We start from the raw sequence: 22,311 nt of genomic DNA on the forward strand, positions 1-22,311 counted from the left end.
TTTTTATTAAACATTTAAGTTGTACATGTTTTTAAACAAAAATGTAAATATTAATGTATTTAATTTAAAAAATAAAATTGAATATAACTTTTAACCATAGACGTCTAATTTAAAATTCTAAATGACTGATTTTATTTATCATTAATTCTTATAGAGTACTTTTTTTTAATTCTCTGCTGCCTTTATTTTTTAGTGTGTTGCAGTACCTGTGAGTGGTCGTGTGTGGTGTTGGACTCACTCCAAGGCTAGGCTACAGTACATTTACATCTGTTTGTGCCCTTTTTAGGTCTCGCCTGTCGATGCGCATGCGCATCGAGCTTGCGAGACTATTGGGGCTTAAACAGTCTTTAACTAACTTGCAAGGAATCGTGGCGATTCCTTGCAGTGCCCGTGACTTTTAAGCTCAATGCGCATGTGCATTGAGCTTAAAAGCGCTTGCACATCAGTTCCCTCAGCCGGCTGCTTTAACACCCTCTCCCCGCTCCGCCCCCTCCCCTGCCCGCCGTGTCGCATTTCTCCTCCCCCTCCCCTTCTCTCGGCTGCTTTAACACCCTCTCCCCGCTCCGCCCCCTCCCCTGCCCGCCGTGTCGCATTTCTCCTCCCCCCTCCCCTTCTCTCCCTCCGTCTTGTTTAATCCCTCCGTCTTGTTGCTCCATTGCAGTAGTGTGATCTGGGGTGAAACCTGTTACTCCTGGAAGATCAGTACGCCTCGTGTGCGCTCTGTCTCCCAATATGAGTGGCTCATCTTTGTTCCACCTACACTGCACTGCGCACCTCCCCTTCTGTTCCTTGTAGTCTGCCCAGGCATACAGCCGCCAAACTTTCAGCAGCTGTGCCAGGTCACCCATATCCCCGCTAGTGATCCAGGCGGGAGATAGGAAGCTGCACCCCAGCAGGGAGGACATCTCTCCTCGGCCATCCCCTTTCTTCTCGGCAACCCCTTTCCCCTTTGGCGTTTTCGTGCTTTGATCCGACCGACACGCACACCGTACCGGGGACGCATCCCGAATACATGTGTCATTGAGAGGAAATATTGTGTGCAGTGCAGCCTTTCAGACCACACGCTGCTACTACGATGCGCGTTTTGTATCCTACTCCATTCCTTGTTTTCATTCATAGGAGCAGCATGAACCATGGGGCTGAAACACATGCAATGTTGTAAAAAAAATTGTAATACTGCTTTGAAGTTTACATTTTCATGTGCTCATAAAAGTAGTGCCTATCAGCAGAATGCATCGCCTCCCATGCACCCGTTGCTTTTATACTGTCGGCAAAGAGTGAATGTTTTTGTCGGTCCCGAAATTTGTTTCTTAATGTTGCCTGTTGAGCCCTGGAGCCTCTCTTCATACATGTTCGCCTCAAAGGCAGTTTCATGGTTTTAATGGCATCTTTAGGGAAGATACTGTGATGTATTCACAATACTAAAGGCGCTTCTTTGAAAATAATCATCTCAGCACGTGAATTCCGAATGTGTAAAATGAAGTGACAACAGATATGCTCTGCTGTCTGTATTTAGCGGGTTCACCATCCTGTCCTTGTTCAACTTCAAATCTTTCGGCCGTCTCATAGAGAACATGGCAGTCGGTGAGTGCTTCCCCACAAAGGTGGCATGCCTTTATGGATGTCTCATAGAGGACATGGCAGCCGGTGAGTGCTTCCCCACAAAGGTGGCATGCATTCACGGATCTCTCATAGAGGACATGGCATTGATCACGAAGACCATTCTTGTAGGTACTGATTGGATGTCGGTTTAGGACTAGTACTGAGTGGCACAGCAGAGGGAGCCATCATATGAGTGACTCTGCAGCCCCACCAGCCCTGCGAGTGACCAGCCTTTAGTGCGTTCTCCGTAGCCCACTCTGGCTTAGGAGTGTGTACAATTCAGGCATTTGGGGATATTCAAAGGCATTATACATAGCTCTCATCATCGTCTGAAGCAGATCGCAGGACAGTGCCAGCCAATCGCTACATGAGGTAACATTTAACATGTGACACTTAGAAATTAAAACATACACTGGTCACAAGGAGGGGTATGTTCTACCCCACATAAGTTTTTTCGAGGTGAAAAGGGGACACATTTAAACAAGCATTGGCGTAGCCAATAGGTCTCACCGTGGGGACCTTATAAGTGTTTAGCCATGCAACAGTTGATGTTGTTGCACCAAGGATATTGTGCTGCATAACTAAGTACTTATAAGGTCCCAAAAGCGAGACCTATTGGCAATGCCATGCACACATGCAACGCCACTCAACCACGCAACGCCACTCACACATGCAACGCCACTGAAACACGCAACGCCACTGAAACAGCGCCACTCAAACAACAGCGCCACTCACACACGCAACGCCACTCACACACGCAACGCCACTCACACACGCAACGCCACTCACACACGCAACGCCACTCACACACGCAACGCCACTCACACAAACAACGCCACTCATCCACGCAACGCCACTCATCCACGCAACGCCACTCATCCACGCAACGCCACTCATCCACGCAACGCCACTCATCCATTTGCAAAACGAAAAATGTTAAACTCTTCTATTGCGAGACCTATTGCATTTTCAATGCTTGTTAGCTCTAGTAACTTTAGAAGCTCAGTTTGTGAATAACAATGGGCTTGCTCTTTTTTGGATTAGTGTTTGTATTTCCATGTCCCTCCCCAAACCCAGGAGTGGCCTGTGCAGGTAAGAGCAGTGTGTGGGAGGGGGGGATTCGACAGCTGACGAGGGAAAATTAATTATTTATTTAATTTTTTCTGGTAGTCTGTCGAATTCCCCCACACCGCCGCATCGCTCTTACCTGCACGGGCTACTCCTGCCTAAAACCCCTCCATACTGGCACCTAAATCCTCTTTACCCCTCCCTGAATCCCTACCATTTATTTCTATGTATTCTCAAAATTCCAGCTACTCGCCAAAGTTCCTTTCACATTTATTACTGAACCTACATACCTCCACTTACGGAGACCTCTGTAACCAGGGCAGAAAACTCCTCCAAGATAAGAGAAGTAGAGGTCTCCCCATATGTTTATGAATAGTATTTGAAGTACTTGAGCAGTACCACTGTAATACTACTAAACATAATACACAGTGCAGTTTGTGAATAGACTCCAAGGGGTTGATTTTTTTTGCTCCAGTTTTAGCCAGTGGAATTCAGACCTTTTTCCTTATACCATAGGTCGAGCACATGATTCTATTTTGCACCTTGCATAGCTTCTGTGTTTCCTTCATTGGCAGTCCTACATATGCTGACATACAATACTACAGTCTAGGTCCGTGGTGCTCAAAGTATGTCCTCAGGACCACATGCTTCCCTGCTAACATGTACATGCAGCCCATGATGGGCAACAATTCATGGCTCCTGTTTAATTGACATGAGCACTGCACTCAGAAGAATTTGGTGAAACAGGGGTGCCAACCCCACAGTGAAGGACTCCTTGTTTCAAGATTCAAAACTTTCTTACTGCACCATATTTTAGAGAGTGAACTATGAGACTAGATGTTCTCTCTCCCTAGTATAAAATCAAATAGTTGTTTAGTTACAGTCCTGTTTTCTTATCAGATACTTAGTTCCAGTGTTTTGCCTGATTTGTTTTTCCTATCTCTGTTAAAAAGGGAACAAAGAAATAGCTCGAGAAGTGATTACCGAAGAGCATACAATTTGTCACAATGGGCAGATGAGATTAATAAAAAATCAAATAGGCTATCTGGTTCCATAATTTCCATCTTGTTCATTACACAACAAGGGGCTTATTTACAAGCCCCCTGCGTCACTGCTGCGTCACTTTCAATATGGGAAAAAGTGACGTAAAGGCGGCGCAAGGGGCTTGTAAATAAGCCCCCAAATGTGATGTGAATGGCTCGGATAGTGAGACTTAGGGACTACTCTCACCAAAGAAATGCCTCTGTGCTGTTCTCAAGCAGCATATTTGGCAATGTGGCACAACAAGGAGTAGACATTGAGTCTTAGTGCCATGGCAAAAACATTTCCAATGTCCCATGTCTAGTGGTGGAGGTTGAGTGTTTACGTTTGTACACCTCAGTGAACTGCATGCCTTGTTTGGGGGGGGGGGGGGTCTTTGTCAAGCAGTTTTTATAGCACTCGCTCCCTTAACTGAGCCTGTTTCAAAGCACCCCTAAAGTTGACAGATAAGAAACTAAAGGCTTAAAGAGATTGTGAGGTCAAAGATTCTATTTCATTCCAATTCAATAATAAAGTTACTTACTGTATGCACTTAACTCACCCAGGGTAGCGCTAGCAAGCAGAGAAGGCTTACCTCAGGGTGCAATAGAGGGATAGTGACTCAGAGACAGTGTAACACTGTATTGTCAGCTCTATTACCCTTCTAGACACTAGGGGCTTGATTTAAAGGGTGCTACAGAATGAAACCTTCAAAATAACTTGACTACTCACTGACCACATGATGTACATGCTTTGCTTCCTTTATGCCCACTTTACTCCCCCTACACCCACCTCCTACCCAGCCCTGTTTGCATCAATGCGGCCCTCAGTCACACAACCGACCATACTTTTTTGCCCCTAGAAAAATGTTTGCGAGTACCCATGGTCTAGGTAGTACCACTACCTGGACCAGTAGGTAATTGTTCACAAAGGGCATATTTTAATCAGGACATACAAGTGCAAATTGACGGACTTAACTATAGTCTGGCGGAGGAGAACGTAAAATGGGAGTCAAACAGGATCCTAGAGTTTGGAAATGTCATCCACTCTTGTTTTGAAGTTTGTAAAAGTATGGAAGATTTATCCTTTTTCTAATGGCACATGTGCCATGGCCATCAACATATTGTCTTGGGACCAGCAACCGTGCATGTAAAAATAGAAGTCTTCGTGAATCACCCATCAGGGTTTATTCAAAGGAGGTGTATTTTTAGCAGGACTAAAAATAATGAGTGAAAGGATAAGGCCTTTTTACATGTATGTCTAGTCATGTATTTGTATTACACAAAAGATGCCAGAAACAAACCTGTTTTATTCTGCTGCAGCCAACAAACGTAATAGAACTATTGAGGTGCACGGTTTGACATGCAGATAAATAGTGAACAGATGTAATTCAAAAATACAGAAGAAATACAGCTCGCAGTTATTGCATACTTCTCTGATGGCATGTGTGGACAACAGACAAATAACATTTTACATGGAAACAGTAAAGATATTTTAATGAATCAGCAAAAAGAAGGAAATATAGATAATTCTCGGCTGGCTGGCCTATTTGCGAAATGTTATCTTATTTGGCTCTTAAAACTGCTCAACACAAATAGCACAATCAAATTGAACCAAGAGTCAACCTGGGTAATTAGAATAAAAACAAAGCAACACAATCAGTTTGAACAAACTGCAAAACGAATGGATTAGTGTATACTTCTGAAAAACGTGTTACATTTTTATGACATTATTTCTTGCAATTTGATGAAACGAATTCACCAGATGAACAATTGTGCATCGTCTGTTCTTGAAAAGTCTCAGGACCTGTAGTCTTACAACGGGTGATAGCCAGGTAGGTGACTTCATGGACTTCACGTCTGTTTCATCCAGTGGTTAATTTGTAAAATAAAAAGTGCCGGGGCTCTCCTCAGGAGGCAGTGCTAACAAGAGAAATGTGCTGGTGCAAACTGCTGCCTGACTAGAGCCGCAGCACTTATTATTCTAGAGAGGACTTGGCCAAATAGCTAGAACTGTCGATTTCAGAGTTGTCGAATCGGGTTAGAGTCTTGGCGGGCTAAAAATCCTGTGATTCTGGGGGAAATCACATGCACTCCGAAAGAGTGTGTCCTTAACTGATGCTATCAGCACTGGTGCTGAGGAGATTAGGTGCCGGTGCTAAACACCGGCTCAAATTAAGCACTGGTTTCGTTGTTACTAAGCGATGGTCAGGATTTTTTGTACGGGTCAGCACATGTTTCTCTTAGTTTAAAAAAAATGGCAGCGCTTTGTAAAGTGCTTCGGGTCCCAGCAAATTATGGGAATTTTACACATAATTCGTATAAATTAAAAGACCCTGATGACGTAAGTTATGGTTGAAGATAAAAATCGTGAACATTCTTGGTGGTTATTATCTGACAGCTTATCTTTCTTGTTTTTTTTTAAATTTTAAATCTTTCATTAAAATCACATAAAATGTATAGAAAAAAGCAACAGTGCCAAGTGGTTTTTTCGCCTTGCTTTGATATACTAAGACAACTGCCCATTTAAAAATATATTGTTCTATTCATTTAATCTTTCTTAGAATACTGATTTACCCTGAGCAGGAGAGTAGTGGATAAGGGAAATCCAATGCGGAAAATGAAAAGTTGGTGAACAGAATGTCCTCTTCAAAGATGTTTCGTCCTCACATGTAGTGCAGGTTTTGGCAACCACATTGGCCATATGCTCTTCAACCAGTTCACAACAATTTGCAACTTTCAGTGTCTTTCGATTAGTGTATAAATGTACTGTTAGGGCAGAAAAATTCCTCACATGGTGACATACGTGACCTGAGTGCCTAGCTGCAAAAATGTCTGGATCCATGTTGCTGGTCTTTGTGGCCATAGGCAAACACAAATTGTGCTTGTGTGCCATGGCATATGCCTGTCTCATGGATTGTGGTCTTGTTGGACCAGGAGGGGCACCCAGAGCGATAACCTTATAGTGATGAACGGCTATGCCCAGATGTGGGTCCATTGCTTGCTGTGCCATTGGACTCAAGCTAGACTGGTTGATGAGGGGTGGTACCCCGAAACGGGCCCTAGAATGCTTTTTTCCGGTCCAGGGAGGACCCGGTCTGGCAGTTCGGGTTGGACAGTTCCCATGTAGGGCCGGGTCAAGACTGATTTGCATATGGCTGGTGGACCCAGTGAGCTAAAGAACCATGGATTAAACCTAGATCTGTAACTGGGGGTGAGTGGTTGAAAAGTTTCAGCACTCCATCCATCATCTTGTTGTGTTTGCACGGCTACTGCATTTGCCAGGAGTTAAGTAGTATGGGTGCGGTAATGGTAGCATACTGTGTAGTGATCTGTTGACGTGAACAGGTCTTTTTACCTGTGACACTGTAGTGGGGCCTACAGACTCACCAGATCTGCTGCTGTGTGCTTAACTCTCCCTTGGCCAACATAAAGTCAATGTGTAGTGATGTACAGTGCATGTGTGTGGTATGCATGCGCTTGTGTGTGAGCCTGTGACTGATACAATATAAGGAAGATTCTGGGTTCCATTTTAGGAGACCGAGGGCTGACTAGAGGAGCATGAGGAGGTAGAGGAAAGCCCCCAGACAGATTTTTGGATTGCTGCATTACGGTGAGCTGGGATGGACACACACTGGAGGAAAAAGCGCCAGGCTCTTCAGTGCACTTCAAAGGGCGCTCTTTGATTCACGGAAAGGTCACTAGAAAGGGTCTTGGGCACATCTCAGGAAGGAGATGGGTCTAATAAGAGAATCATAAAGAGTATGACTGAGGCCCTGGGGTAACCTTTTGATACACATATCACTGTGACTGACATCCATGTGTGAACGTCTAGGTACTCCCATGGCCTGTGTTGTGGATCTATCAGCTTTGGTGTCACTCCTGCTGTGACAGAATGCTTTCTGGAGGAAGGGCAGGGAAAAGAGAGGGCACTTCAAAAGAAAGCAGACCCCCAACACAGACTTCAACGAGGCAGACTCTAAATCACATTTGGTGTCTGGACATGGACCTTAAGAAGGGGAGCTCAAGGTCACCAAAATTGTCAACAGACAAGCAGCCAGTTGAGCTTAGTGAGGAGAAGAAGTTCCGAAGGTATCTGCCTGCGACCAGGACTGGAGGCCAAGGTCTGGCAGTCATCCAGCTGGGTGAGGGAACATCACCTACGGAATTCAAGAACATCTGCCCCTGGACCACCAGCTTCCCAAAATCATTGTGTTTGCCAAGACCAGTGTGTTCTGTGAGGAAGAGGAGAGCGCTGGAGGGATCGAGGTCCAGTGGGGGGCGCTGCAACTTCCAACCCATGACAGTCTCGGAGGCTGTTGCAGGTAAGACTAATGGAAGGGTCTGAAGGCCCCGGGGAAACGTGTCTGCCAGATAGCACTTCAGCGCTGGAACACTTATGACTTTAATCAGAGTCAGAGTGGGACCCCTGAGACTCAGACTACTAGTGGGGCTCAACCTGAGTGTTGCATTTAGTGAATGGGGAATAACCTCTACTGCTAGTGAAAGGGAAGTGGGACTCATGGATCTGCCTATTGAACATTAGTGGACGGACCCCAGGGGGCTGTGTGCATTATTTGTGAATGATGTATTTCACTTTGTGTTTGTATATAAATGCATATGTTTTCATAAAAACAAGTATTTGACTGGACAATCAATGACCTTGTCTATTGAAAGCACTATCATGTAATCTAATATTGAGGGAAGCTGGCTTAGTATATGGTGCACACATATGTAAGTGAGCACCCTGCACTAATCCAGACAACCCTTATGGTTATTTTAGTGGTCTTGGACAACCTTAGAAAGATCTCTAAGTGGTAGCTGTGGAGAGCAGCCTTCAGGCTTAGTCCAGAAGGAGTGTAAAGCAGTGTTGGAAGCAGGAGTCCCAGTCCTGCACCACTGTCACCAAATGCGAGACCCGGTACTCCTCACTCAACGTTAGGCCAAGTAAGGACACCATTTGAGATAGCAAAACAAAGGGTGGGGAAGGGTCTAGGGGGCAATATTTAAAGACCTATAGTACTCCAAACCCCTATATACGAACTTAACTAACTACAGGGAGTAAGATGGTCTAGGTGATATAACAAAGAAACAACCAGTGTGGGAGCGAATACAGTTCACCAATATTGCATCACCTGTCCAATACCGGGCTTGAGTATAGTTTCCATCAGCCCACCCATTTGGCGGAACATCGTCATCTGGAAAACCAAGAGAGAGGGGGGTCACCTCTAGCCAAGGAGATACCAAGGCTAAAGTTGAAGATGGTGGACCTCCACCGCTCAGGAAAGTGTCAGCCACTCAATTTGTACAGGGTATGTAAGGACTGATGAAGTGCAGTGCAAGTGATGATAGTGAGTGAAATTAAAAATGACTAGAAAGGCAAAAAATATGTTTATTAGGGATAGCCCTAATGTCATGTAATAAAAACCGCCTGATAGTAATGAAAATATTAATAACTATCTGTTGGCTGAAAGTGGGGTCAACATGTTTCGGCCGTCTTGCTTGTTGGCTCGGCCTTCTTCAGGACCTTCTAGAGTGAACTATGCTACTGCAAAAAAACATAAGTGAACAGTGTAATTTTACTTAATTCAGACGAAGAATTCAGAATAAGGTGAGTCAGTGGTCTGATACCACTCTACCCGACATGTATTCCATGTGTCTGTAATTACTTCTTCATCCCAGCATTTTGTGGGGGTAGGCCTCACCTCACCCGGCAATCGCTCGGTGGTTGAGGCCCCGCTCTCTCCGTCGGTACCGAACCACGACGAATGTCCACCAATGTCGAGTTCAGCAGGAGAGGTGACGATGACCTTGGAGCTGCAACTGTGTGGACCAGGTGACACTGTGGAAGACCAGGAGTTGTTCATGAGCTGTCCCATGTTGGATATCGAGAGTGGAGGGGTCGGTGTACCTCGGTAGCTCAAACAAGCCTTGGCAAATGCAAAGAATGTGGAAATCAAAGACGGTGCAGTGTCGGGACCAGCAAGATCCAGGTGACTCACAACAAGCAGCGGAGTCAGGGCAGGTCCGAGCAATCAGGGGAGCCTGCAGAAATCAAAGGAGACCTTCAGAAGGACCCACAGGCCGGAGGCCCTGGAGTCACAAGAGGACCGCAAGCAACCCACCAAAGATACAGGCCCATGGTGCAAGAGATGTGGTGAGGATGAAGATCTTGATCACAGGAGATGCTTGAGGTTGGGGCTACTTGGCGCCCGAAGATCTTGGTGGAAGGAAGCCAGCAAGCCTTTGAAACTGCAAGTCGACGCGGTGCACAGGGGTACAGTTCCTGCGGCTCCAACGAGGGACACTGACCTCAGACTTGGTGAGAGGACAGGGCCGGCCTCAAGGGATGTGGAGAACCACCACCTGTGTTGCTGAGCATTTCTGAGTTGTGGTGCCTGCAGATGCAGGGAAGTGACTCCTTCACGTTAAGGGAGATTCCTTCAGGTGTCTCGGTTGCCCACAGGCCTTGGAAGGTTCCTGCATTGAGCATAGGCACAGACATTGCAGCAGACGAGCAGGGCAACGAGACCAGGGGCAGCAGGAGTCTTCCTAGTTGCAGCCTGGAAGCCCAGAGCAAGTCCAGCGCTGTCCAGAGTGCCCAGACGGGCAAAGAAGAAGTGGTGTCTTTGAAATGATTCTTGTCCCATGACTAATCTAGGGACCCACCCTCAGGTAAGCCCTTAAGTACCCTAAGGAAAGGGTTGAGATGATTCATGGTTCCCTCTCACGGGAGGGGGCGAGCAGTGGGGAAGACACACCCATGTTCGCACCAGAGCGGGAGCCAACAGCTCCCTGAGCTGGTTTGAATTGACCTATGCAATGAGAGAACCAAATCTGCCCCTCAAGCAGACTGAGTGACGCTGGCAAGCACTCCCACCCAGCCCCAAAACAGTAACCCTGTCTGGGAGGTGCTCACACCTCCCTGTGACAGGATACCTATTGTTCTGACTTCCCCTGCTCCAGCTTGGCTCAGCAGCAGCAGGGCAGAATCGTTTCTCTGGTCTGCAGCAGCTATGAAGTGCTGTCCAGATACAGAAGACTGGTACTGGGAGCACTGAGGGCCTCCCAGAGGAGCTCTAAAGTGAATGGAATCATACCTCCCACACCGTTTATAGTGTGGGGGTATGATTCCAACATGTTTGATACCAAACATGACAGGGTTTGTTACAGTTTAGAGATGGTCATCGCATAATGACGTACAGCCACTCTATGTATCATAATGACTGATGCACTAACAACCCAGGAGAATGGACTCCGAAAGTTGTAGGTGTCCCTCACACTTAGAACCAAGCACCCTGCCTTCAGGATTGAAACGCCTGCTCTAGGGGTGACTTATAGGTTTTAGGTGCAGTGACATTAGATATAGGGAAACCTATATCTTTCAGAAGTGGTGCTAGCACCAGCTTACACAGGCTGCAATGGCAGGACAGTAGTTACTGTTTGAGTGATCCTCCATGGGTGGCATAATGCATGTTTCAGTCCATGGTGGACCCTTGGTGTACCTATGCCCTGGGTACTTCAGTACCATATACTATGGACTGACAAGGGTACGCCAGTGTCCAATCTGGGATGTACCTAAGTACTTACCATACCAATTTAGGGGAGAAAGCACAGAGACTGGGGTCCTGATTAGCAGAATCACAGTCAGACTAGTCAGGAACAGCATAGCACAAGGCAAAAAGTGGGAGTAACCATAAAAGCAGATCCTACTTTCCTACACATATCATTGCAATATTTAGACAAATGAAAGTTTTTTATGACTTTTAAAACTATTACTCAATCATTATGTTCCGAATATTGAAATACTTCATTATTTATTCTTTGAACGCTCTGTTTATTAAACTTCTTTTAATAGAATTTCTCATTTTGTCACTTACTAAAGGTATATTTTAACTATTGTCATATTTTATGCAATTTTACTGTATCATTTTATAGCAGCTACATCATTTTCTACTACAGGCGTATGTTATGGGCCTCTACTATGTAAAACATTATTTTTGTATTATGTCAAATTCAGTTCTATGTTGGACCCTACTCAAGACTTACTCAACAGAAAACACAACAGTGCATATATTGAAATTCAACAGTTTTCGTGCCTCAGTGGTGACTGTTTCACAAGAACTGTTTACAGGATGCACTACACAAGAGAGTTTTCCTCATTCAAGCATGGGTGGAGACACAGCTCTTACCTAACTCAAAGATGCCCACAAATGAACGCAAAAGAAATACCAAGGTAAAAGAATATGTGAATATAAGCATGTGAAACCCAGTGGCATCCAAAGTCGGAGATCGACTCAGAAGCCACTACGCCTCAAGGGCCGTAAAAGCTGCTGCATGCTCCACTGACTGCTCAGGGGTCTGCACTGCTGTCTGTCCACCACCTGTACTCCATCCAGCATCTCTGGAGGCCTGCATTGTACTGCACTGTGGTGGGTGAAGATGGAATCCTTTGCCAGTGGGTGCTCGCTCCTAGCCAAAGCAAACTCACAAGTAACAATTGAACATGCTGTGACTCCCATTGCCTGCCACTTACAATACTGAATGACTGGCCTGTGGACAGATCCAAACAGTGAATGACATTGATAATCAAACCAATGTCGGAAATAGTTTGTCCTATTGCTCACTGTATGCATACTCTCCTGTGTGCTGAACCAAACTAAGATTAAAACTTCAAATAAGCAATCAGGGCCGGCTCTAGGGAGGTGCGACTGGTGCCACCGCACCGGGTGCTGACTTCACACGGGGCGCATGTTTGCTAATTTATATTGTGCTTAAAAGCACCTGCTGCCATGTTCCTGGCCTCCAGTAATTTTCAGGCAACAATTAAAATGTCAAGTAAAGCCCTGGAGTTTTGTCTCCTAGAAGTTTTGACTTGTGGAAGTTTTGATTCATGGTAAGGTAGCACAGAGGGTTAATATGCCTGCTGCAAAGAACAAGTACCATGCAGATCACAAAGTTAATATAATGTATACAGGTCAGTGGGTTACTGCTTTTGTCAGAGACTTATTTTTGTTAGTTGTAGTTCACAGTGAGCTATTAACTGTCATCAAAGAACTGTGTGCATACTTCAAGGTATAGATTAGAACGTAGGGATTTTTCCCCCCCAGACTTTCATTATTCAAATGTTGCAAAAAGGTTTAATTTGGGTACAAAGCAGTTCTTGTTATTAAAGAGAGCCCCAATCCATTGTGTTAAATTTTAAATTCAGAGTTTGTGCTTCTCCGGACCAAGTACTCTTCAACTATACTGCCTACCTGTATGGATGACGTGTGAATCTACCCCTTGTTGTTCTCTGTGTTATGTAACATTTCATATACACTGATTTACACACCTATGATTGATTTTCTCTGTGTAATGTGTGTGTTATGTAAAGTACTCTGACACCCTTCACTTTTATGAGTGACTTATAAAATTAAATAAATGCATCTGAGAGAGAGTGGTTATGGAGACTGTGAAAGGGTGGTAGGGAGGGAACCGTGGTGGAGGTGGTCATTGGGGGCGCCCAAAAACATTGTCGCACTGGGCGCCACCAGTGCTAAAGCTTGCCCTCTAAGCAATGGCTGAAGGGGATTGACCGAAAGCCACTCTATGTATTATTTTCTGTATTCATTTTTATTCATTACAAAAGTATGATAGACTACTAAATCTGCCTTCAGGGCAGATCTAAGGATATTTCGTGCTCATCAATTGATGTAAATGTTTGTACAAATTGTGCTATACTGGTGCACAATTGAGCAGTATCAGTGCAATTTCATAAGCTGGAGTCTCTCTTTTTCATATTGCTGTGAACCAGCAAGGCAACATTAGCAAGGATTATATTACACGTTATTCTCATGTATATACACTAATTTCTACACTATGGAATTCTACTTACTAGGTTGGAGAAGTAAGAGACGACATATTGGCATTTATCTAACCTAGTACAATGGACTTACGTTTTAACTACAATAACTAAACAGCTCACTTCCACAGCATCCTGGGTCAGCAGCATGCATATAGGTGTCCTGCATGCATGCCTCATTGTATGTGGTCATACACATTTCCTGTGATAAATGCACAAGTCTACTTCAGGAGTCAAGACTTCACAAAACAAACCCAGAAAAATGCATGTAAGTGCAAGAGTAGTAGTTTATACATTTTTGATGAGTGCGTTTAATTTAAATGTATTTTTAAACTAAATTTTACCTGCGTCATGAAGAGCACAAAGAAGTCTACTGAGGTATTGAGAAGTGTCTCTTTTCTATAGGAAGCCAAAATAGTTTTTAGGTCTCGCATACCAGACCGTTCAAGCTGCCTGATTGTGAAAGGCCTATTGTGAAGTTACAGTGGCTTACAGCCCACCCAGTGCTTACCATTGGTTGGCTTTATTGTCACTCTCATTTGCTTGCTTCTTATTCAATTGCTTGCCTTCCCCTTCCTGTGTCAATCCTGCGCCTGGAGCATAGCATCTTTACCAAACTTTTGACTGATGGACTTATATCCTTCTCCTGTTCACTTTCAGGCAACTACTTTTCACTTTTTATGTTTAGCCTGGGCAGCGCATGCGCTGTTCTGGGGCATGCTGTATTGGAATATGGAATAGAAGCTCCGCCCACTCTCTGCCCATTTTTGTCATTGACTTGTGTTGTTGCCCTTTGTAAATGCTGGCTTCTGATTCGTTCATGGGCTTGTTAGTCACTCCTTAGTACGGCCTTGTCTTCATTTGTAACCTCCCAAGGACTTGCCCTTTTACTTCCCTTGTTACACAGTACATCTTTTTTAGTCAGTGAGCACTATTTTCTTTAATGAGCTTCTCCTACTGCAGGCATGACAAGCTTTCCTGCAACATTGAGTGTGCAATATGTGCTTTCACTTTCTGAGGAGCCCAGGACAATGGCGGCCTTTTCTTTGAATAGGTCTCGCATTTACAAGACCTTGTCGTCGCTCTCTCACATGTCGTCTCAGTCTCTCCTCTCTGGGGCCGGAATAAGAAGCAGCCAGGCTCCCTCCCCTAAGCCAATCACAATGATTCAATGCAGCGTTGTGATTGGTCTGAACGCCGTGGATCAGCATTCAGCCAGGGAATGGGACCTGGGCATATTCTCCACGCAGGCTGTAATGCATCCTATATGGAGAACATGCAAAGTGCCTGTGACTGTTTTGGGTGGCCCCAGAGGGCTGGCCAAACAGTCATTGCTCACTTGGAGTGGGCAAACCACTCCTCCCCTGCTCTGAGAGGAGAGCAGGCCCGCCCGCCCGCCCCACAAAGCTGCGCAGCAGGAACAAATACAATGACAATAACCTTGAGTTATTATCATTGTATTTGTTCTTTCTCTCACTGCTTTGCAGCAGTGGGGCGACACTCTTCCCCCTTAGCGGAGGAGCCGCCACTGCCTCTTCAGTGCTTTATACAGACTGCAGTCTGCAGTTGTGATTCATGTAAGAAGAGTTTTTGCTGGGGGAAATTAATTCCCTAAGCACAACTGGTGAGTTTATGGTGTTTGGAGGGTGTGGATTATCCTTATGGAAGCGTTTCGAAAAGGTGGGTGAGTTTTGTGACCTTCCAATTTAACATATATCGAGTGGCCCATCTCTGATTGACAGTTCTCAGAGGTGATAAGGTTCTTACAGCCTTCTGCCTAGCATGTGTTAGCTGATGTTTGCTGGTCGTAAGTTCATTTTAGGTGGACCTTTTGGAAGCAGGCCTTGTATTCATACAATGGCTATGTGTAGCTGGAAAGACTAACGTATTATGCTGATTCTATAGATATTGTAGTCCACAAGATAAGGATCCTGGCAATGATTTAACATCTAATCATGTTGACAGGTGTTGTGCAATCCTTACTCTAAGTTGAAAAATACTTATAGGCTGTTCCTTGTGGTTCTGAGTGTCAGTTGTTACCATACAGTGGTGAGGTCCAATCCCGTGTCCCAGAATGCCCAGTTTCGTTGCAGGGGTCCCCAAAATTCTGGCTGAGATTTGTGGAATTTTAAGTCATGTGTGCTGTCTGTGTGGGGCATTATTCACTTTATTAGTGCAACTTTGTTAGTGTAACTCTCGAGGCGATCCCACAATCTACTGTACAATATGTCGGTTGCCTAGGAGGCAGGGCACTGTCTGTGTAGAGGAGGATTTAAGGATTCCAGTTCAGCTCTGAGTACTGGTTTTCCCAAACTGATTGGAGGATTCTTGAGCAGGTCAGTTTAAGTGGAAGTTGACATGTCTGATGAGGGGACTGATGCAGAGTTCAATAAAATTGGATCTACTTGCATTGTTTTTCTATTATAGAATATGATTTTAACAGTTATTTTATTATATAGAATGATTCAGGCTTAAAAGCTAAATTACCTCATGACAATACAACAGCCCTTTCTCACCAGGCGAATAGGGATCAACATGATCGGTATATTAACAAGGAAAAGGTGTATGTTGAAAATGTCTGTACAGCTGAACGTTTTCTGTATTTCTGATTATAAATCTATTGAAATTTTGTGAATTTGGTTCATTAGAATATTTACCCACCAGCACTTATAATACAGGTCCGCGAAGCAGGACAAATGTAAGGAATTAATATTTTATGAAATTTCCCCAAGATCAACATTCCAGAAAAGGTGTATGGTTGAGTGTTGCAGTTAAATTGTCTGTATAAGAGAGAAATAAGCAAAAGTTAAGGATGTTCCTGTAGCATTTGTACAGTTGCGGCCCGTCATCTGCGAAAGTGGAGAAGCAGGCTGGACCGGAGGAGGGAGGCGGGAAGTGGGGAGGGTTTGAGTGCAAATAAATAAATAAATAAATAAACAAAGACTTACCTTAATACTGCCGCCACCGTCTGCCACGCAGGGGGTCTTCTTAGTTCTGGCTCTGGGGCACAGCCTTCCAACTTGCCCTGCGGCCAATCCTGAGCCTGCTCTTGCATGAGAACAGCTGCAGGATTGGCCTGGACGTAGGCAACTTGCGGTCCAAGGCAGACTAGGAACCTGTTCCTGCTCTCTCCAGCCCCAGCAGTGCAGCTGGGGCTGGCGAGAGCTTCATTGCGCAAGAGGGCTTTGGCCGGCCTGAGACGGCTCGCCAATCACCTCATGCGCAATGAAGGGAGTGCCCACAACTCCCCCACCAGCAGTGTCATCCCTTGGACCCGTCCACAAGACTTATCAGAGTCCTGAGGGGGGTTCAGGGGATTAAAATAAAGTTGTAAAAAAAGGGTTTAAAATCGGTTGTACTATCTTTTAATTTACTGGTGGTGGCAAGGGGGCAGCGCTAATCCGCCCTAATGGAGCGGCCGCCACTGCATTTGTACCGGGACAACGGATGCATACTCTACTGGCAACAGAATAAATATTCACATTTTTAAAGAACTATAGTGGAACATAATAATTAGCATACGTCATACTACCTTTGTGACATCTAACTGGTCTGACCAATCCATGTTGATACTCTGAAGGCTGCTGGTATGAGTGTACTGCTTCATTGCCTTTGAAACTTTGTAATAACAATAAAACATGACCGACAGAGGCCCAATAAAATTAACAGCAACCACGCTCATTGTGTATGAGACAAAAGACCTGTGAATAAAAACAAACAGAATGATTATAACATAGAACATATCATATTTCAAGCAACTTTTATTTGCTGCAGTAGTTTGTTTCAATACAATGGCTTGTTTCCCTAATCACTTTAGTGGAGCTTCACAGGCCTGACATACACAAAGGTAGCCTCCCTGATGGCATTAGCAGAAACACAGAAGTAACCCTGAAAAGTACTAGGGCACACCTAAATATCTGAGTTTATGCGCCTCCAGACCAAGCACTGTTAAACGATACTGTCTAACAGTAGGGATGACATGCGACTCCTAGACCATGGAGTCCTCTGTCTCATGTAACATCTCCTAAACACTGATTTACACATGTATGATTGATTGTCTCTGTGTAATGTGAGTGTGAGATGTAAAGTGCTGTGACACCCTACACTGGTATGTTGGTGCTATCAAACAAATTAAATTCATCTGATGGAGAGTGGTTTGGAGACTTGAGGTGCACTGTTAAAGGGTGTTAGTGAGGGAATCCATGACGGAGGTGGTCACTGGAGGGCGCCAACAAACAGTGTTGCACCGGGCACCACTGGCGTTAAAGCTGACCTTGCACACTCATTTACAGAATGGAACCTGCAGTACTGCATAGGCCGCGAGCGCACAATGCCCATTCGGCTAAAAATGATTGAGCCCAAATCATTGGCCCCATCCCCTTCTACCTCACCCAACCAGCATTGTCTCTATTAGCCCCCGACCGATGCAGCTTTCAGGACACACACCGTTCTTTAACTGGTGTGTACTGGCCTGCTCTGAAAATGGGACCTCAACGACAGCCTCAAACAAAGTATTGTGTAGGTCCTCCAGAGGCTTAAGTGCATACAAAAGTATGGGAACTGTGAGTCTAGGTGCAATCGGGACAGGATCAGACAGGTGGCTGAAAGTACATATAATTCTAGAACTATTTTGCTGGCCTTTAACCTTCAGGTAAATACATCTAAAATATAAGCCACACACCTTTAAATAAAAAAATGAATGCAAGCAGAAGAAATTGGTGAGAAATGCATTATTTTATGTTATTGAAGTTAAGTGGTTTAAAGGATCCCTGCAGATGTCTGTGTGTGTAACCAGACAATCTAAGAACTGAATACTGGTTGGTGCATCAGAGAATAATGGTGTGTATTTGTAGTGCTTTGAGGACCCAGCCTGCGACAGAAAGTCATTATTTTAAATTTGCATTGCACTTAGAATACAATAGGTTGCTGCAAAACGTGCAATGAGATTTAGGGGGTCATTAGGATGGCGGGCGCACTTTGCCCGCCATCCTGTCGGGGATTGGGACTGCCCGCCATCCTGCATTTATAACATTGTGGCGGGCGGTGATCTCTGCGCCGCCTGCCACAATGCCATAAATGCATGTTCGCATTTGCATACACAATGCGGCAGGCACTGCACGGTGCCTACCACATTATATATGCAAATGCAGGGGGTACCACAGGTCCCCCCCGTGTGCACCCCCACCCCTCCTTCACTTTGGGGGACCACAGGGGGCCCCCAAAGTGAAGACCGCATGCCTTTAAGGCATTGTAAAATGCCCATCATAATATGGCTGGCGGTGTCTGATAGACACCGCCACCATATTATTCCTTTTCCGCCCCGGCCGCAAGGCGACCGGGGCGGAAAAGCGGCAGACGGTCTTTCCGTCCGCCGAGGTCCCCCCCGCCATACTAAAATGGCGGGGGGAAACGAGTGAGGATGACGGGCGGATTGCCCCCGCCAGGCTGGCGGTGGGTACCGCCAGCCTCGCGGGGGCAATCCGCCCGACATCCTAATGGGCCCCTTAGTGTTTAAGATAAAAAAGTTTGTTAAATATATATAGTTTTAGTAGTAGACTGTAACTAGTGCATAAACTGTTATACTTTCCATTAGAAGTACACACAGCATAACTCAGCTGATACGCGTACATTGCTTCTCGTACCTTATTATATTTCTTTCTCTATGCCTAAGCATCCCACTTACAAGGTGCCCATAAAAGACATGGGCACCGATTGGGTACTGTGTGAGGACCAGAATTCCACTGTGGAATTATGAGTTGTGAAACAATTACTTCATTCTACAAATTTCTCCTGTAAGATTTTACCAGAAAAACTGAGGAAATTGATTAGGATAACATGTTATGACATAAAAGCAAAGTATCCAGTAATGAGGGTGGTAAATGGTGATTTCACATGTTAGGCTACATTCTAAGATGGGTAACTCAGGAGAAGTTAATTAAGTTATGCATTGATTACCCGACACCAGGGTAGCAGCAATTACCGAGTGCACTAATTAGCAGCAGAATTCTACATCACTGGGAACCATGGTCTTATTCTAAAAATCTCTCTTGGTGCTTTTGTCATGATGCTATCTATACAGGTACATAGCTTACAATAAATTAGTCTCAGTTTGGCGTCACCAAGCCCGCCTAAATTGCCCATTTTTATCAGCTATAACTTCAAAGCCTCTGATAACCTAGATGATGTATTTAGAGTCAGGATGGTAACATCTTCATCCATGGTTGTTAAATCTGCTTTTACCTTTCATCCTTTTTTGACATTATCTTTTATTGGCATCAGCATATACAACAAATCAATTGTAGTATAGACATTTCTCAGCATTTAGCCATGCATAATGAGGTACCAAGGTATAAGATTCACAGTAGTACCCTTTTATCTTCATCCTTTACACCGGTTTTGATCTGGCACTGTAACAAGTGGATAGGTTTTTAAAACTCCTTTTTTAAGAAATCAGGCTTGTACCTCGGGGCAGAACCTAACTATAGGCTCATCTTTCTTTTGCCAGCAGTCACTAAAATTGGAGAGAACGGGGGATGAGAAGGGGCTATGCTATGCGTTAGCATTAAGGTTTAAAACTGTTTAGTTATTGATGCATTCGCAGAACTATGCCATGTTTGTGTATTGTAGCTACATACTCATGTATAACAGGCCCTATAGGTCAAATGTGGCTACAAATGCCAATAAAATATGTTTTGAAAAAAATAATTGGTGAGAACTTCTTGAAGAGCACCAATTACTAAATGCTATCCGGATGAAAATAAAGACCAGGCGTAAGCAGTGAGGCTGCCCCGTGACACAATACTGAATCACGTCGGACAAGATTACAATGTCATTTCCACCTGCCCCATCCTGCTGTTGCGGTTTTGTCGTCCTGCTTTCTCCAAATGAGGATCTTAAAGAAATATCTTTTGATTCTGTGCCGCTTAAAAGCTTGTGTTGTTAATCTTACCATCATTTCTTTCTATATTGGTCTATGCCAATGCTTGCCATTTGGGCATTGCTTTGCTCATAGAGCCTATTAGAAATCAGGCCTCATGCTGCTTATGTGTTTGCTTCCACATCTATATGATCCCTTTGTTTTTAGGTCTCGGACCGACGGCTGGCTTGCCAGCCGGAAGTCGGAGATTTTATGACTTTGAGTAAGGGGGCTTGAACCCGCCTCTCGACTCCATTCTCTTCCATTGGCTGGCTTCCTAAACGGAGGCCAGCTATTGGAGGAGAAGGGAGTCACTCCAAACAAGGCCCGTCTCTTTTGGATTCGGGGGCGTGTTTTTTTCGTTCTTTAGCCCTGTGACGTCACCGTCACTCAGAACACCAAAACACGCCCCCGAATCCGAAATTTTCGGTACCTTGCGGCCACCATTTTTTTTTTCCTGCGACTCAAGCAGGATCAAACGAGGACGCCTCCCTACAGCTTTGCGGCCCGACAGTCGTGTGGAGTCTGACTCGGGTAAGCTCTCCAGAGGTAGGCAGGGCACAGTTGCACGGACCGGAGCAAGATGCTCTCTTATTGTGCCGTATTTCTTGTTTAACTCGATCTTCAGACTCGCAGATCCTGTCAAAGCCTATCCACTCGTTTTCATTTCCCAGACATGATTTCACACCTTTCTCTTCATGGGTGTTTCCTGGTCCATAACCAAACACTTCCATAAAAAATTTTTTTTTAAAAACACAGCACCTCCTACAACACAGCCCGGAAGGGCAATGTACAAAAAAATGTGATTTCTGTATCATTTCGACTTCTCCGCCCACATCTGTCCCTGCCCTCTGCGGTCCTCTCCTTCCCTTTCCCTTTCTCAGTCCGTCCCCCTCTTTAACTCACCTCGCCCTAACCCTCGCCTCGCCTCCTCTTTACCACGCCCTGCCCCGTCCGCGCGTGTACATTCCATGCGCCTCTCTCCCCGAGCCTCAGACAGACAGACGAAAATCAACTTTATTGACCTGCTCTCGTACATCAGTGGCGGCGCCTGCTTGCGAGTGCACATACATACTATGTATTTTGACACAGTTAGGTTCTTGCCCTTCCTTCTCCTCAGCCCTTACGCCACATTGATCATCCCTCACTCAGCAGCCCACCCAACTGAACCCAGCACCTTTGTTCACTGCATCTTCTCCAAGTCGCTCCCTTTCGCTAATTTCTTCCCTTGCACAAAATTCAAGTTTTTGGGCATGACAAGTTATACCCAGAGTTAAAAGAGGTTATAAAACCAATAAACACAAGCAAGCTGTCAGTGACCCCGTGCCATGCATGAATAACTCGCCTCGATCAGATCTTTGCCTTTAGTTTCTGCTATTGGTAGTCCTGTATTTATAATGGGATAAATAAACAGCATGAAAAGTATGAAAATAAACAGCATGAAAAGTATGACAACTTCTCGCGCACTAAAAACTTGGAAACTTGAGCCCAATGGAGGCGTGGTTATTTTTTTTTTTTCACACGCCCATATAATCTTGTGCCATTAGATATGTTTAGGATTAAATTCCTGGTCTACGCGCGTGACAGGATGGAACATATTTCTCAGTTATTTCTGTCCACTCCTGTGATCCCCTAGCATGTTTCTTCGCTTTTGTTGCTGCTATGAAGTTGCATTCCACCTCTGAGGAGCTCCTCGCGACCTTTGCCCCGCTCCACCTCCTGTCACCCTTCTCCCCTGTCCTCCTGCCTGGTCCATCCCTCTCTATCCACCTCTCTCCACTCTGTCCCGCCCCCATTCCTCCTCCCCCGGGTCCCGGTCCATCCCGCCCCTCCTCGGTTCTCCTCATCAGGCAGAAGCTTCA

General features: G+C 45.1%; 1 protein-coding gene across 1 annotated transcript in view; it reads right to left on the reverse strand.

Annotated features, from left to right (window-relative positions):
* Positions 1 to 22,311, reverse strand: part of RRH (retinal pigment epithelium-derived rhodopsin homolog) — a 196,244-nt gene that overhangs the window by 13,910 nt on the left and 160,023 nt on the right. Inside the window, exon 5 of the mRNA XM_078677484.1 lies at positions 17,066 to 17,234. Coding sequence (XP_078533610.1) covers positions 17,066 to 17,234 — 169 coding nt within the window. The remainder of the gene's footprint in view (positions 1 to 17,065; positions 17,235 to 22,311) is intronic.

The sequence above is a fragment of the Lissotriton helveticus genome, chromosome 2_1 (genome assembly GCF_964261635.1).
Source record: "Lissotriton helveticus chromosome 2_1, aLisHel1.1, whole genome shotgun sequence".
Taxonomy (NCBI): Eukaryota; Metazoa; Chordata; class Amphibia; order Caudata; family Salamandridae; genus Lissotriton; species Lissotriton helveticus.